This window comes from Seriola lalandi, unplaced genomic scaffold (genome assembly GCF_002814215.2).
Source record: "Seriola lalandi dorsalis isolate HSWRI2012SDOR001 ecotype SW California unplaced genomic scaffold, Sedor1 jcf7180002054971, whole genome shotgun sequence".
NCBI classification, from domain to species: domain Eukaryota; kingdom Metazoa; phylum Chordata; class Actinopteri; order Carangiformes; family Carangidae; genus Seriola; species Seriola lalandi.
In genome coordinates, this window is record NW_019525522.1 from 1,430,129 (window position 1) to 1,445,871 (window position 15,743).

General features: G+C 40.9%; 1 protein-coding gene across 3 annotated transcripts in view; it reads left to right on the forward strand.

The window, feature by feature from the left end:
• Positions 1–1,800: 1,800 nt before the first annotated feature.
• The window catches only part of LOC111646423 (connector enhancer of kinase suppressor of ras 2), a 65,050-nt gene continuing 51,107 nt past the window's right edge, over positions 1,801–15,743 (forward strand). For all 3 annotated transcript variants that reach the window (XM_023395903.2, XM_023395905.2, XM_023395904.2), the window contains exon 1: positions 1,801–2,257. In XM_023395903.2, coding sequence (XP_023251671.1) covers positions 2,194–2,257 — 64 coding nt within the window. In that variant the 5' untranslated portion in view covers positions 1,801–2,193. The remainder of the gene's footprint in view (positions 2,258–15,743) is intronic.

Genomic DNA, 15,743 nt, shown 5'->3' on the forward strand with positions numbered 1-15,743 from the left:
CAGGATACCAAAATATAGCCTATTAGTGTTTAATCAGACAGCAGATGTTTTATATCTGAGCTTTAACTTTTGATTGATGATCAGACTTCATATTGACAGGAAATTATTGCATATGCTTGATTTCCTATTTCCAAAAGTAGTATTTTGTTAAATGTTAAAATTCAATTACAGTGTTAACCTTGCAGTGCCTGCTTTTCAACAATGCATTTTTCAAGTCAGGTCAAGTAGCTTTGCTGTCTTCACAACCATATGCAGTACAGTACACAACAGAGACAAAATTACACTCTCCTTGGGCCATATGGTGCAACACAGACAGGTTAGAATAATAATAAAAACTTTAATTAACTTTAACATTAACTACGGTTATGCAAATAAAGAAAACATTTTATTAGAATTAGATTCCTTTTTATCTTGGGAAACAAATTACTTTGATAGACACTAATATATATATATTTAGTTAACTTAAATGACTAGTTAACTTAGTTAAATCACTATCACTATTTCTAAACATCTCCTCACCCTGCAACAGGCTTAAATATCAGGCAAATAGGGCAATAAATGTTCTTTTCTTTGAACCAGAAAGAAATAAACATTGACCCTTACTAGGGTCCAGTATACCAAAATTATTTTCCAATAATACGCCAACCACAGACTGCCATAATTTATAAGACTTCTCAAGTCATTATTGTTACTTAGAGAGATGCAATTTGTTTGACCCGAGCATGTCCGCCTGCACTTTAAAACAAACGTGCTCAGTATTATTAATTGTGTGTAAGAGCCATGAATACTGTTCATGTTTTATTATGGGTTAGGGTTAGGGTTATTTGTACTTACTGTGTATGAGGGTGTATGAGGGTGTGGGGTTGACATATTATTGGGTAAAAGATTAGAAAAAGGGGGGGGGGGCCTCCAACATTTTAATGTGACCTGAATCACATAAAACATACAAAACAAACAGTATGGGTCCTTTAAATAATCACTGTATCTTACCTTATTTTAACCTTACATTTGTCTATATATCTATCTGTATCCCATCTACTGCTTTATCTCACTTTCTATAAATTGAGCCTCCTGTGTGTGTGTGTGTGTGTGTGTGTGTGTGTGTGTGTGTGTGTGTGTGTGGTGTGTGTGTGTGTGTGTCTGTGTGTGTGCGTGCGTGCGCGCGTGTGTTGGGGAAGGGAGGAGTGTGGGTGGGGTGGTGGGGTGGCTGCCTGCCTTAATCCATGACGTCACCTGTGTCCCAGGTGCGCAGCAGGGGGCGCTGCTCCTCACAGCTGAGCCCATGCAGCCAGCAGCAGCGCCTGACAACTGATGCTGATTTTCTCATCCATAGATGGTGAACTTAAGAAAAAAAACAGCTTACATATCAGCCTTACCTTGCCGCGTGATGTATCACGAGCTGCCAGCATGCATACATGTTATTGTAAAGGCAAAGGCACCAAATTCTTAAATTGAATACAAATAATAAAAACAGAATTTCTGTAATATGTACCCTACTTATGGCGTGTCCCTACTGCACTTTATATAGGCTATTATTTATTGTGGTGTTTTTCAATTCAATTCAAATCAATTAAATTCATTAAATCGCTGCTTAAGTTATTTTTGCATAAATCCCTCCTCTCTCTCTATATATGTGTATGTGTGTGTGTGTGTGTGTGTGTGTGTGTGTGTGTGTGTGTGTGTGTGTGTGTGTGTGTGTAGGGCAGCGAGGGAGGGAGACAGAGAGATCCTCCCTATATGGTGTGCGTTGCACCATTCCCTGGTCTGTATTATGAGTGGTGGCCCTTGTGATGCTGCAGCGAGGCGGGCGGGAGGAAAAGAGGAGAGGGGAGGGGTCGCTCCATCCCCTCGCGCCCACCGAATCCACTTCTCACAGCGCGCGGGCTGCTGGCGGGAAGGCACGAGAAAGAGAGAGCGAGAGAGAGCAGTAGAGAGAAAGAGCGAGAGAGAGAGGGAGGGAGAGAGGAGAAAGCGTGTGTGTGCGTGTCTCCGTGTGTGCGCGTGGATTGCACCACCGCATCCCGTTCACCGTTTTTGCAGGCGGCCATGCTCTGATGGAGAGAATAAAACTGACAAGCTTTTCTTTTTCCTCAGATTTACCCACCGCTGTGTCATTCCAGATGTGACTGACAGGTCGTTTTATGTGGCCTGCGTTGAGTGCTGTGCTGTTCATCTCGGAGAGACTGTGACACCATGGCTTTGGTTATGGAACCTATAAGTAAATGGACACCAAAGCAAGTGCTGGACTGGATGAAAGGTAATATTGGATCCCTTCATTGCATCAGGCTGATTATGTTCATGCTGCTTGTGGTTAGAGTGAGGAGGAGGAGGCGGAGGAGGAGGGTGACGGTGTTGGTGATGATGGTGATGGTGAGCAGCGGAGGGCCACACACTGTGTGCATGTGTGTTCTCCATATCCAAACCTGCAGGCTGACGTGTGAATTTAGCCGCTGTAGCTGGCTACTGTGAGACTTGATTCAAGTCACTGAAGTATGGGGTGAATGCTTTTGAGCTGGTGAAAGTGAAATGGATGTCCCCAAGAAGCAGGGAGTGGAGGCTCAGCATTCTGTCATCTGGCTTGCTTGAGAGCGCACTCCTCGCAAGCCAAGCCTATAGGCTGCTGTTGCTGCTGCTGCTGCTGCTGCTGCCTCCATCAGCAGCAGCAGCAGCAGCAGCAGCAGCAGCAGAATACCTCTCATCAATGAAGCTGGAAGATATGACATCTGCTCCTCCACTCACTGGTACATGCTTTAAAGCCAGTTATCACCACTTACTGTGTGTGTCTGTGTGTGTGTGTGTGTTTGCCTATATGCATGTGCGCGTGCGTGTATGATTAATGTAGTTAACTGCATGCACCCCCCACCCCAAATCCCCCTATGCCAGCCGTACAGGCAGTTTCAGCACCGTGGACAGCGCAATGCCACCTGCCATATAAGGCAAACGCACCGTTCACACTCGCTCTTATTTATTTATTTATTATATTTATTGCTTGCTTTGCTGGCGCGAGATACATCCCTCCTAACAGACAGTATGAATGAGTAATCGCTAATCATGCGTGTATAAGTGTGTGTGTGTGTGTGTGTGTGTGTGTGTGTGTGTGCGCGCGCGTGTGTGTGCGTGTGTGAGTGTGGTGGTAGGAGTTGTTCTCACACACTCTGCTCAGCTACTGAGCTGTGAGAGAAACTGTGGTAGGCCTATTGACAGACAACGGGAATGGTGAGGGAGGGTGTCCGCAATCCCTTTACTTTGGAGAGTGACTTAATCACTACTTGTGTGATGACTCAAACCTACATGTAAAGTCCCTATGGGACTTGGTGATAGTGTGGCTGTATTACTTACACACAGAGTGACCAATTTTTGTATTTTAATCTATGGATTCCCTACAACTCCACATTCCTGCATGTGTTCCAGGAGTTCCCCTTCATTGTGGTGAAGCACTAATGTCTGAGATTAGGAGTCAAGGTGGTTGATAGACCCTCAGGGGACATGGTGAGGGAGTATTTGGGATGCCTTAAGTTAAGTGATTACGAAGATGTTCCTGGTTTTATAATTGCTCTCCTCAAGCAGCCAGTGGAGTTATAGCTTCATCCTCTGATCCGTGGAGTGTTCATTTGGAAAGCTTTGCTCCTGCACCGTTCATTAAGAGAGGCTGAGTTGAAATTTGATTGGAGATTAGATTACTAACAGGCTAAATGTGGTTAGAGTTTTGCAACATGGAAAACGCAATAAAAATGTTGGTTTTGGTTCAGTTGTTTCTTTAAATGCCACACAGTGTAATTGACATACACACATATTTGTGCTCAGTAAGGTAGAAGGTGAAACTCAGTATTGACAGAAACTTATTGCCATATGTGCTGAGTTTTTTTAAACATACTGTCTTTCGAGGAACTATAAGTTAAATTATGAGTCAGCCAGGCCCAAAAATCCATGTGCCGAAATAAAATCCTGCATGTGGAAGTTAGATGCATTTCATCTGAGGTGAATCAATGATTTCCCCTGCAGGCTACAGGAATGTTACATTAGGTTTGAACAATAAGAAATGTCATCTATGAACCCTGCATATGATAACGTAACAAGCGGATATAAACGCTGTAAGACATGCTGGTTTTTGTCTGCTAATAAGGAACAGATGCAATTTAGTATTTCAACTATGATGTTCCTCAATCTCCAGTTATCATCATTAGGAAAATACCACAATAGGAACAGAAAGTTTTGATGTAATTTTTAAAGTTGACAGTGTCAGCTTTTTACACCTGTGATCTGCACAGGGAAATAAAAGAATGATCTTGTTTCATTATTTTGCACACGTGCCAATGTCAGCAAGTTTGAGCAACACTGAAACAGCCTTTTAGACTAAAGTAAAAATGTAAAAATGTAGACAATTGCACCAAAGTCTTGCAGGAAATCGTTTCATCTAACTCTTATGCGTTTGGTCTCTTCATGAAAAGCATCTCCTGTCCTCTTCCAGATGAAGAGCTGGGGCTCAGAGATTCAATTTCATAGACATTCGCCAACATCGCCCAGTGTTGTCCCTGTTCCTGTGAAGCTCCCAGCGTTTTCCTGTGGGGCTTCAAACATAGACCCTCAGTGGCAGGCTTATGCTCAGATCTTATTTTCTTCTGAATAAAGTGAAGGGCAAAAAGGCTAGTATTAATCTGTACGCTTACACAGGCTTCACTTTGGCCTCTCTTTTCTGGAAGCTCTTCATCTCTCTCGCACTGAGATGAGGAGTCTTGTGCCATTTTTTGGGAGCAGTGACACCGAGACCTCCTTTAGAAGTACTTTAGTGATTTCTCTTGCTTATCATAAGAGAGAAAAAGCACTTTAAATGTATACAGATATAAGACACATGGGGGCACATAGCAAACATTTGTCTTTACCTACATCTTTTATACATTTTGGGATTAATGTTATATCACTGCCGAGGACAGAAGCATCTACTGGCCATCATAGTCTTTAGAATTTCATTGTTTCATGAATGAAATACTTTTTCCTTGTGTAAATTGTAGGAACGTAGCAACACCCGTAGCTGAATTGTGTGTCCTATTTTTATTTTTATCATTATTATTTTGGAGTGTTTAATACCTCCACTAGGCAGCATCATTAGAGAAATAACAGGAAAGGGAAGATCTCCAGCCAGACCCATAGGCCGGTGCCCTGGCCTCTAAGCTGTGGGGGCTCCTCTGATTTCCCTGTACCAGCTACAAAAGTCTTAACACTTTCAAAAATATCAGTATTATACACAGAAATCACAATATGATCACAATTTTACTTGTCTAACTTGAGGTGATTTGATGGAAATCTTCCCTAAAATTAAAAATATTGCTGATAAAATACAAATGAAAAATCAGTTTGATCAGACACTATTTCTTTTTTAAGACATTTGCAACAACACCAACGTAATGACAATTATGTCAACTGATTTTTTTCAACCTATGTTGACCTAACCACAGGCAGGATTAGGCAAAAAGAACTGAACCGAACTTGGTGGAGGGATTGAGCAGGGGCCAGGGAAGAAGTCATAAAATGTTGGCGCTTATGCGGTTAAAGCTTAAAGATCCAGGAATTTTTCACTTTCCTTAACACTAAGAGATAGGGCATTCTTCAACATTTTCATCAATTTCTCAGGAAATATGCACCTTGATGTAAAAAAAATCAGCCATATTTATGTTGTTGAGATCTATGAGTTTGTACAATTTGGTGCAGATCCAGAAAATAATGTGAATCTCATAGACTCGTGCAAGGAATTTTCTTTTACCACATGATTTTCGAAGTATATTTGATGGATTCACTGATGGGATTTGTGAAAAAAATACATATTTGGATGTGCTTAGTCCATTTTGGCCAGTGGTAGAACCAGTACTCCTATCCACACTCTAATAATACTCAATTACAAGTAAAATTCTTGCATTTAAAATCTGAAATAAAAGTAATATCATTATTAAGAGTTCTTCTCGATACTGAACTAATTCTAACTTCTTTATGTACTGCTGCGTAGGTCAATCTGTAAAAATAAATGATATTTTATGAAACGATTACACTTTTTGTATTTTGTATAAGTAGCTGTCAGCACAATTATGCCCTATAAAGTAACATAAAGTATAAACTATGTCAGAGTTGTACAGTACTTATAAGTAAAAGTACCAAGTCACTGAGTCAACGTTTGGCAGCTTTTTAGCTACATTTGCATTTAGCTGGGTCTGGTGAGATCATCAGCTCAGACTGATATAAGGTAGTTTGAATTATTAAAACAGTATCAGGTTTTGTAACACTCATCATTGAATGTGTGAAATTTAAGACTGCACTTTTTTAGGAATCCATCCTTCCCAAGTGCAACAAATGAGGTAAAATCACAGTTTCGTGCCACCTGCACAAGCTTGATCCAGATCTGGGGGACAGCAGTTCCCTTCCCTCAGTAGTCCAGACCTGTCATATGAGAGAATATGGGACAGAGAGATAGGAAACTCTGCAGTCCTATCGAGAAAACCTGACACAGCTGGCTCCCAGGCCAGGCAGACTATACTGTATTTCTCACTGCTGTAGAAGAACTGCTCCAGCAGCAGAACGCTGGTGAGGCTCACAGAAAGATGACTCATTTGTTTTGATTTGAACACCCACACTGGAGGAGTTTCCTCTATGTGTGCGTGTGTGTATGTGAGGGTATGTATCTGCTCGGGTGTGTGCAGACGCAATTGATGTGTAAAGTATGACGCGTACGGATCTGTGCTTTAACGTGAGGCAACAAAGAAAAATGGACTTCTTCTCTTCTGCTCTCGGTGCTGTATGTACCTCATCAGATCAGCCTGTGCTTTCAGGCGAACAGCATCGGCAGCCTACTGATGCATACATTGATGGGAAAATGAATAAGGCAGTTCATTTTTCCTGCAGTCATCCGTCCTTTCCTCTTTGTGTGCTGATGCATTGGAACAAAAAAAAAAAAACAACAAAATTTTAGAAATAAAGGTGATATGTGATATTTCTGTCAGTGTAAGAGACTGTGAATGACTGAGATCATGAGATGTACAACTTATTATGTGTTAAAAATTTTATATAAATGTGTGGCAGTGGTCCAACAAGGAAAATGAGATCTCACACTACAACAGGAAATGTTTTATTCCTCTGTAGAAAGAATCCCTTGGATATTAATTTGTTGTTTGAGTGTCCTGGGGTGTTGAGGACCATGTTTACTACAATTCCACACTGTGCCCCCTGATTTAGGCTCCTGCTGACATGGTAAGGTGGTCTGTGTTGGAAAAAACGCTTCCCCTGGCTCTGACTGTGTGCTTGTTGTAGTTTCAGCTGCATTAAAGATTAAAGAGCGTGCCTTATTATGGGGAAACACACACACACATACACACACGTAGAGGAAACTCCTCCAGTCCTCCATTTTCATACGCTAAAGAAAAGCAGAGATGCATGCGCTGCATATGGATGCACACAGATACATGCACTCAGAGGAAGGCACATGTTCACTGAAATACATTGTATGTATCTACAGTATATATATATATATATATATATATATATATATGCACACTGACACACATGCATGGACGCACAAACTCTGGAGCAGCAGCTTTAAGTGGGGCATCGGTAGTCATGGAAACCAGATCTGATCATGTTGGAGTCACAGCACATGTCATGAGATGGGGAAGCAGCAACACACACAGACTCCCAATTCACATCCTATATGCCACGCATACAACACACACATTTAGACACATAGCGAGGTACATATGCATGTAGCACATATTCACACACACACACACACACACACACACACAGGCACACACACGCACACACACACACACAAAGCTGCCCCTCCTGTTTTACAGCCCCACGCAGGAAGAGAGAGAGAAAAGAGCAGGGACATGGGTTCAGAGATGGAGAGGTGCGAAGCAAAATGAAAGAGAGGCTGAGGAGCCTAAGATGGGGGAGGAAGCGAGGGAGTGTGTGAGGGAAAGAGTGGGCATGACGAAGAAAGAGGGGGGAGGGCACAGAGGCGATGGCAGAGCGGTGCGGAGAATGGGAGATGCAGTGGGCATCATATCAAAGCACCAGCTCTATCCGGCTGCTCGGACAGAGAGGCCTGTGTGTGTGTGGACGTTCGTATGTGTTTTACTGGGTTGACTTTGCACCTGTTGTTCCGGGGGCTGCAGTTTTACGAGCACATATATTAACTTCAAGCAAAGTTTCTCAGCCTACGGGTCAGGACCCCACACGAGCGAGGTCGCAAGATATACAGACCGGAGATTAATGAATATAGCAACATTTGTATGAAAATTCAGTTTCACATGAAAACTTAATTGCTGGTGTTACAAGCCAGAGAATGATGAGAAACCCGGACTTTAAGGATGAAACTAGAGACTAGCTGGGATTACTATCTGGAGTTAACAGTTTTTTGAGCTTAGCTGTCATCACTCTATACTGCAAAGCAGGGTTAGTCTGTTCAAGCTCAGACCAACAGCTGCGTCTTGTAAAACATTTCAGAATCATAAAACTCACTTGATTGAATCATTCTTGTGGTTTTCTCGTAGTCCTTTGCTTCAGTATGGTTCAACTTTGACCCATGGAATCGTGACGCTCTCCAGCTCCAGCCACTTTGAGAGAGAGGGTTTGACTGACCTCAACTTCAGGAAATAGTTTGTTTATATTCTTGTTTTATAATAATACGACCAGCCCTCTTTTAAGAGAGACAAGGAGGCATGTGATTGGTTTGTGATTTATTTAATTCATAGTGAACACTGTGGGGCATTTCAGACAAATCCTAACTAATTATTATGATGCTGAAGTTAAGTACATCTCAAGTGCTTGTTCCTACATTATTTCAAAGTAAGTGTTCAATTCACACAATCAGCTTGAGGCTACACAGCAGCACACACAACAGCAGGAAATTTAAAGTCCAGCAAAGAGCGTCTGAGTGAATGTAGTCTGGACTCAGAGTACACCAAGTACAGACTCCGGTATACTTGGGAGTTCAAACTTAAGGTCAAAACTTCAGAGGACAATTGGCATTTGGAACAGTAGTAGCTCAGCTCGGCTCCAGTGATTACACTTATAAATAGATAGAAAGATAAACTTCATATCCAATCTGTAATGTTTGTTAAAAATCTAATTAAATTTTAATATGGACAGCACTTCCTCTGGTCATATACATATGTATATATACTGTATATATTGCAATGTGGTGGTGTACAGTATATATAAGAAACCCACAGCAACCACAGACAATTCATAAAGGAAATCAAGTATGGCTACAGGTACTAGTGTTTCCTATGTAGTATTAGCCCAGTTGTGATACACCGACCTGTGAAACTGCTTAGAGCCAATGGAATAAGTATTTAATGAGTAATTTATTATAGCAGGAAAACCCCCTTGAAATGTATCATCTTGTTTTCAGTGTCTGTTTTTAAAGATTAAAACTGTGTTAATGATTTTTTAGGGCACAACATGCTCTAAACACAACACTGACATGTTATCACCTTTATAAAGTTCATATGGCTACAGTGTAAGCAAACAGTTGGCTATGTACAACCAGTTGATAAGGAGCAACATTAACGTTAGTTTGGAGTCAAGTTTCTGGCCACTCAACAAATGTTAGTCAAATATCCACTCTTATTTTTGCTGTTTTTCTATCCTCAAGCTTCTCAGGGAAATATCAGAAGCTAAATGCTAAATGGTCTAACTTTGTCTGTCAGTTGTTTGTTGCTGGGCAGGTAGCAACAGTGGTTGTCATTAGAGCTTTTTTGTGAAAACAGCTGTGTCATGTGCCTGGGGACAACTCTGATGAGAGCTGCTAGACTGAATAAAAACAGTGAAGTTGAATCAAGTTGAGTGAAGTAAAATCAAGTAAAGTTACAGCCTGAAAAACTGAAACAAAAGAAAAAAGGCTGAAATACGCTAAAGATTTACGAAGAAATGAGGGGAACTACAGCGAGGTGATCACTGTGAGCAACACCTTTTACACTGCACAGTCACTTAATCCATTGTTAATTTCCTTGTATGAGGGAAGTTAGGACACATGAGGTAAAGCTAAAGCTCATGTTAACGTATCGTTATAATTCCAGTATGATTGCAGTCAGAGGTCAGTTAGACCCTCTCAACCCCTTGCAGCTTCCTGATTGACCCTGTTTTCCTCCTTGCTGTTCCTTCAGATTGCCTCTTGACACCTCCATGCTAGCTGGATTTCAGAGCAGATCGTGGTGCACTTGAAAACTCACATACCGGGGAGCTAAAATGCCATGGTCTTAAGAATATTCTGTCATGATGTGATGAATATTTCACAGTAGGAATATTTTTAGTGAGTGTTGTGTCTTTTCTTCGCACTCAACGGAGCACTTACTCCAGCTGGAAGCTCACAGATGGGGGCAAGGCGATAGGACAGGAGTCTTTGCTGCCTGCTGCAGCTCTTAGCCCAGCCTTTACTTTGACCCAAACGTGCACTCAGAGGAAAACACAGGTTTGACAGTTTGATTTCAGTTGATGTTAATGGCCAAGCAGTGAAGTAACTGCTATGCAAGTTGTTCAGTTTGAGCTGTAAATGCAATCGTTTTTTTTTTTATAGTGGCCTTCAACAACCTTTGAGTCAGTATGTGGAAAGCATATAGGCTACAATATGTGTGTTTGTGTGTGTATTTATAGTGTGTATGTGTACTCCTTAGCCTAGCATGAGTGCAGGGTCCTGAGGGGCAGCAACTGCAGATCCCTCACTTCTGCTCGGAGGCCTCTCTTGCTCTGGTTGCTTGGCAACCCTCTCGTGTCTGAAGAGGAGGGGTTTATTTTGCCCAGGAAAGAAGGAAAGATTGGTGGGAATTGCATGAAATGTGGATGAAGCTGTCAACATGAGAGGCTTGTCCAAGCCTCAGCACACTGGGACTCAGTGATGGTCAGGATCGAGGGATCCTTCAGTGTCTCTTATTGAGATAAGTCAATTTTACAATATGTTTTTCTCACATTTGGCAGAAGACAAACAAAAAAACATTAAGAAACATTAAAAATATACTGCCTTTGTGGTAATGTTGGGGTTTAACAGCATTTTATTGAATTGAAATCCAGTATTGAATGTAATTATGCAAGAGCTTTCAATTGATGGATATAATTTGATGATTAAAAATAAAAGCTATAAAGCTTAATAGGTTATTTTTCATCCCTTATCAAATGTTATATCTAATAACTTTCAACAGTTTCATGGAACAAAAGCAACTCATTGTTGTAAAAAATTCAAAAAATTTACATTCATAGTACAAACATTCAGGTTTAACACTCAAAATCATAGCGAATTTGCTTCACTGGAACTGCTTGAGTGTCGTTTGATCAGATTTGATTAAGAGTTGTGTGGCAACATGACCAAACAAATGCTGATTAGCGAATGGCCGTCTGTGACATCACCTTTTTCCAAATGATTCCCGCCCAGTTCAAACTAGTGAGAAGAGCACAGATAAAAACACAAATCACGAAGTGTCTGAAGTAAAATAACCAAATTAGTTTTAACACTGACAAAATAGAACCAGTTATCAAAGCTAGCACTACCACTGTGGTGCCTTTGTCAAATGAAAATTGTGTGTGCAGTAATCCTCATTCAAAAAAAGAAAAAAAAATACAAAAATACTTTTGTACTATTACTTAAGTGCATAAAAACGAACTGTCTCAGACTGTGAAAAAAAACAGTTGACTTTTGAAACGCTTGTGTTACAAAAGGCCATTTAAAGGTTCTATATATATGTTTTTGCTATTGTAACATAGCCAACGTTAGCATTAACAGCTGTTCACTTACCAGTCTAGAAGAAATTAATCTTGTTTTGCATCTATTTCTATCACTTCTTTTCTTTTACTGAAGTTAGCACGCTAACCAGCAAGACTAGGCGCGTCCAGTCTGTCCTCAGTTCAGCATGAGAGGATGAAGAAGTAGTGCTGCCCAGAGGGCGCATTCTAACCTTTTGTCTTGTAAACCCAACAATAGATGAAGCTATTGGCAAGCCACCCTCATCACCACCACCACCACCCACTCCAGGCAAGAGATCGTGTTCGGCGGCAGAAAAAAATCGTACACATACCACCTTTAAAGTGTGAGAACATGAGAGATATGCAGGGAATGGTCTGGTTCAGCAAATACTGTTCAATATTGAGTTCCTGAAACACAGCAGGAAAAACAATATTTGCAAGAAACACATTAGAGTGGCCGTCACCACATGAGCAGAGCCCACTGTAGTGGAAGCTGGTGTAAGCATAATTTCAACAATCTATGGTTAAGCTATGATAGAATATCTTATTCCCAAGTCAGTGTAGCTCCCAGGGGAAACTACAGCAGAAGCTTTTGACTTGATTACACAGAGAGACAATTATACAAAATTACTTTTTGTTTATTTCGGCTGCATACAGGCTAGGACTTGTTTGACTCTTATTACACTGCATTGCATACTTAAGCCTGAGGTCAGTTTTCATGTTTCCTGCAGTTACTGTACACAGTCTGATGCGAGCAGGCATCTGGGCAGCAGGAGAAAGTATTTGTTGCTGTGCGATGCAGCCACAACTGCTGCAGAACTTGACTAATAATATCTACATGATTTTAATATCATGAACTGCCTGGCGAGGTGCAGTACTGATGAACCTGACCCCAGTGTGTGTTAGTTAGTTTGTGTGTGTTTGTGAGCAGCATGTGCTATTTCCAGCTGGCATATGAACTCAGCAGATGAACCAAGATCAGCTGTTTGTCCTCTAGGGGAGGCATTGTGACTCATGTGATTGGCTAGCAGCTGTGTGTCACACTGTGTATATGTGTGAATGTATGCCTGTTTTTGCATGTGTGCATTCCCATGCATGTGCTTCTGCAAATATTTGAGTGAATATTCACATATATTCAAAACAACAAATCCCATCATACCTAAAAGAGAATGGCCTCCAAATGCACTGCATTCATCTAGGTGTGTGTTGCAGTAGGACATAGCTATAGTAGGAGGCTTTCCCAGAGGAAACTGTGGAAGTCATCCTGGATCTCTTTAATTCTTTATTCATCAGCTCTGTGTATAATTTATATATTTTATGCACTACTGTATGTGGAGAGAGTAAAAAACGAAAGGCAAAAGGGTGCAACAATTAATGAGCGGACACCAGGAGTGAAGTGACTACCAGAATAACAAGTGTGAGAAAGTAATTTCACTTCTTCCACCTGCACAGATTCTTAAATGTGCACTGAGGATAATTTTGCAGATATAGTAAGATATTGCATTTGCATTATGATGACATAAGCCATAACGTGCCACATTGTATGATATGGCTACTATTAACTATTACTGTTTCCATGCTTCAGAAGGAGAAGCAGGGGTGTTAATGGGCAGAGGAAAAGAGGAGGTACTGGTTTGGAATGGGAGGCTCACCTCCCCTGGGTATGGACATGAAGACTTCCATTTTGAGAAATAGCCATCTGTTTTTTTTTTCTCATGTCTCTCTCATAGTGAGGGTCAGGGGTTTCATATTCAGAAATTCTAGTTATAAGCTGCAGGGCTTTCTTTCTGCTCTGCCTCCATGTTCACTGCTCCTATAGCTGCTGGCTAGCTAAAGAAATGTGCACGTTCAGTCCACTTGTGCATATCTCTGCCAACACTGGTGATGATTTATTAGACTACACTTGACTGCTTTCCCACTCTAGTAAACATTTTATATGCACAGGAAAGAAAAACATCGTATTTAAACAGAATTCTGGAGCGTAGCAGTGCACTTACTCTTATTCAAGAATCAATCAACAATCAAAACCTCTTCACTCTTTCTCCACCTCTCTTTATTTTTTTGCGCGATCTTGCTCATGTTTCCTTTCCGGTCTTCTCTCTTTTCCCCTGCAGCTGTCCCTTGGACTCAGGCTTTTTTCTATTTAAGTCCTTGTCATCTTCCTACCGCTGATTTGCAATCGCAGATTCATGCAAATATATTACACATTTAAAACTACATTTGTGTGGTTCTCACTGAGAAGCTTATTATCCTTTTTATGGCTCTTGTTGGTGGATACACAAATAACTCCAGTCTCTTTATCTGAGGCTCAGCTACTTTTTACCTCTTTACCTAAACTTTAATACTGGTGCTTTAATTTAGAATAACCAGTGTCTGGTTAAACCAACCTGGTTACTAAAAGTTACTGTTGTGTAGGCTTGTTTCATCTCTTAACAATGCATTATATTTTAAAAGACTATATGTTTTGTACTTTATATAAAGTAATTAGTATTTTTAATTAAGTTCAGTACTTCATTGAATCAACTTAGACCTTATGTACTTAGACCATCACTGGTTCAATAATGCATTGTTATTGATGAAACAAGCTTATACAACAGTATATAAAATACTTTATACCATGGCCTCTGAAAATCCTGGATTCTGATTGGTTGGAAGGTGTGGATTAACTATTAATGGAGAAGTTTTATTTTTAAGTAGCATTACCTGATTATGATACATAATTTCATTCTGTATGTGCATATTAAAACAAGTCATAATATGCGCCTGTCTGATTCCACAGGCATAGTTTTCACATACTTCATGTACAAACTTAATATCACATCAGCCTTGCATGTGATAACATTGTATATCATTTGTGAAACACAGAGTAACTTGTGCGATGTGAGGGTTTGTCCATTGGGAGTGAGTGTATTCCATTAAACAATTTTCACTAGTGTTGCTACAGTGCAGAGCTTCTTACTGATGTGTAAGATTTAAAATCTCTCTGCTGTGCTGTATGTAACAGATTGTTTGTCCGTGTCACTCTGAGCAACAGTAGGCTTATATTTTGTCTGTTATGTCCCATGGCATACCAAGAGCAAGATGCCTCTTGCTCATCCTTTGTAGCGAATATGTGTGTGTGTGTGTGTGTGTGTGTGTGTGTGTGTGTGTGTGTGTGTGTGTGTGTGGTGACTGTGTTAAGGTGCTACCACACTGTCTGCTCTCTGTCAGCATTACTTCCCTTGGGCATCAGTGTTTTCCTCACAGCTCCACTCTGCTTTAACAACATGCCTCCACAAAGGCGTCAAGACCCTGAATAACTGCAGCAGTTGTAATTGTATTTGTATGTGTGATTGTGTTTGAAGCGTGTGTTCGCGGAGGGACAGAGTGCAGTCTTTGTGTTGCTCTGTGGCTCTATGTGTGTGTATGTGTGCATGGATTTGCCGCCTCTCATGCGTTTTTTGCTCTGTGTGTGCTCATTTTTGAGCAGGCTTGTTCATTAGGTCTGTGGGGAGGAGTGCTTTCTGCTGACTTTGTTTGGTTCAAAGCCTGAGGCTCTTACTGATCAATAGTATCCCGGACCCACCACGTCTATGAGCAGCTGACTGGCTCTCTGCATGGCTGGCAGCCACGGCTTAACAGCGTAAAGTCATACGTCAATGTTACTCACATCTTTCTAGGTATATTTTGGACGCACCCTTAATCAATCAGAATGCGTGTGAAATTCAGTCTTTTCACTCTGCAAACTCTGAAAACAATAAAAATACATTGCTTTGTTCTCCCCTGCAGTGACATCAAAGGAAATCTTATTACGACATGGTGTATAATAATCATCATGAGATATTGGAAAGCTGTGTCAACAGATGTTTTCTCTAGGTGGCAGTTTGTAAGTTTCCAAGGAAGCATCGGAGCGATCTCTGGATTTAGACTGCTGTTTTGTTTCCCTCTTTGTCTCCACTCATGCCTGACTTCGGTGTTACATCTAAGTGGACCAGGATTCAGCATACAATACTGCAAAAAGGATCAACCATTTTTTTAGTTTA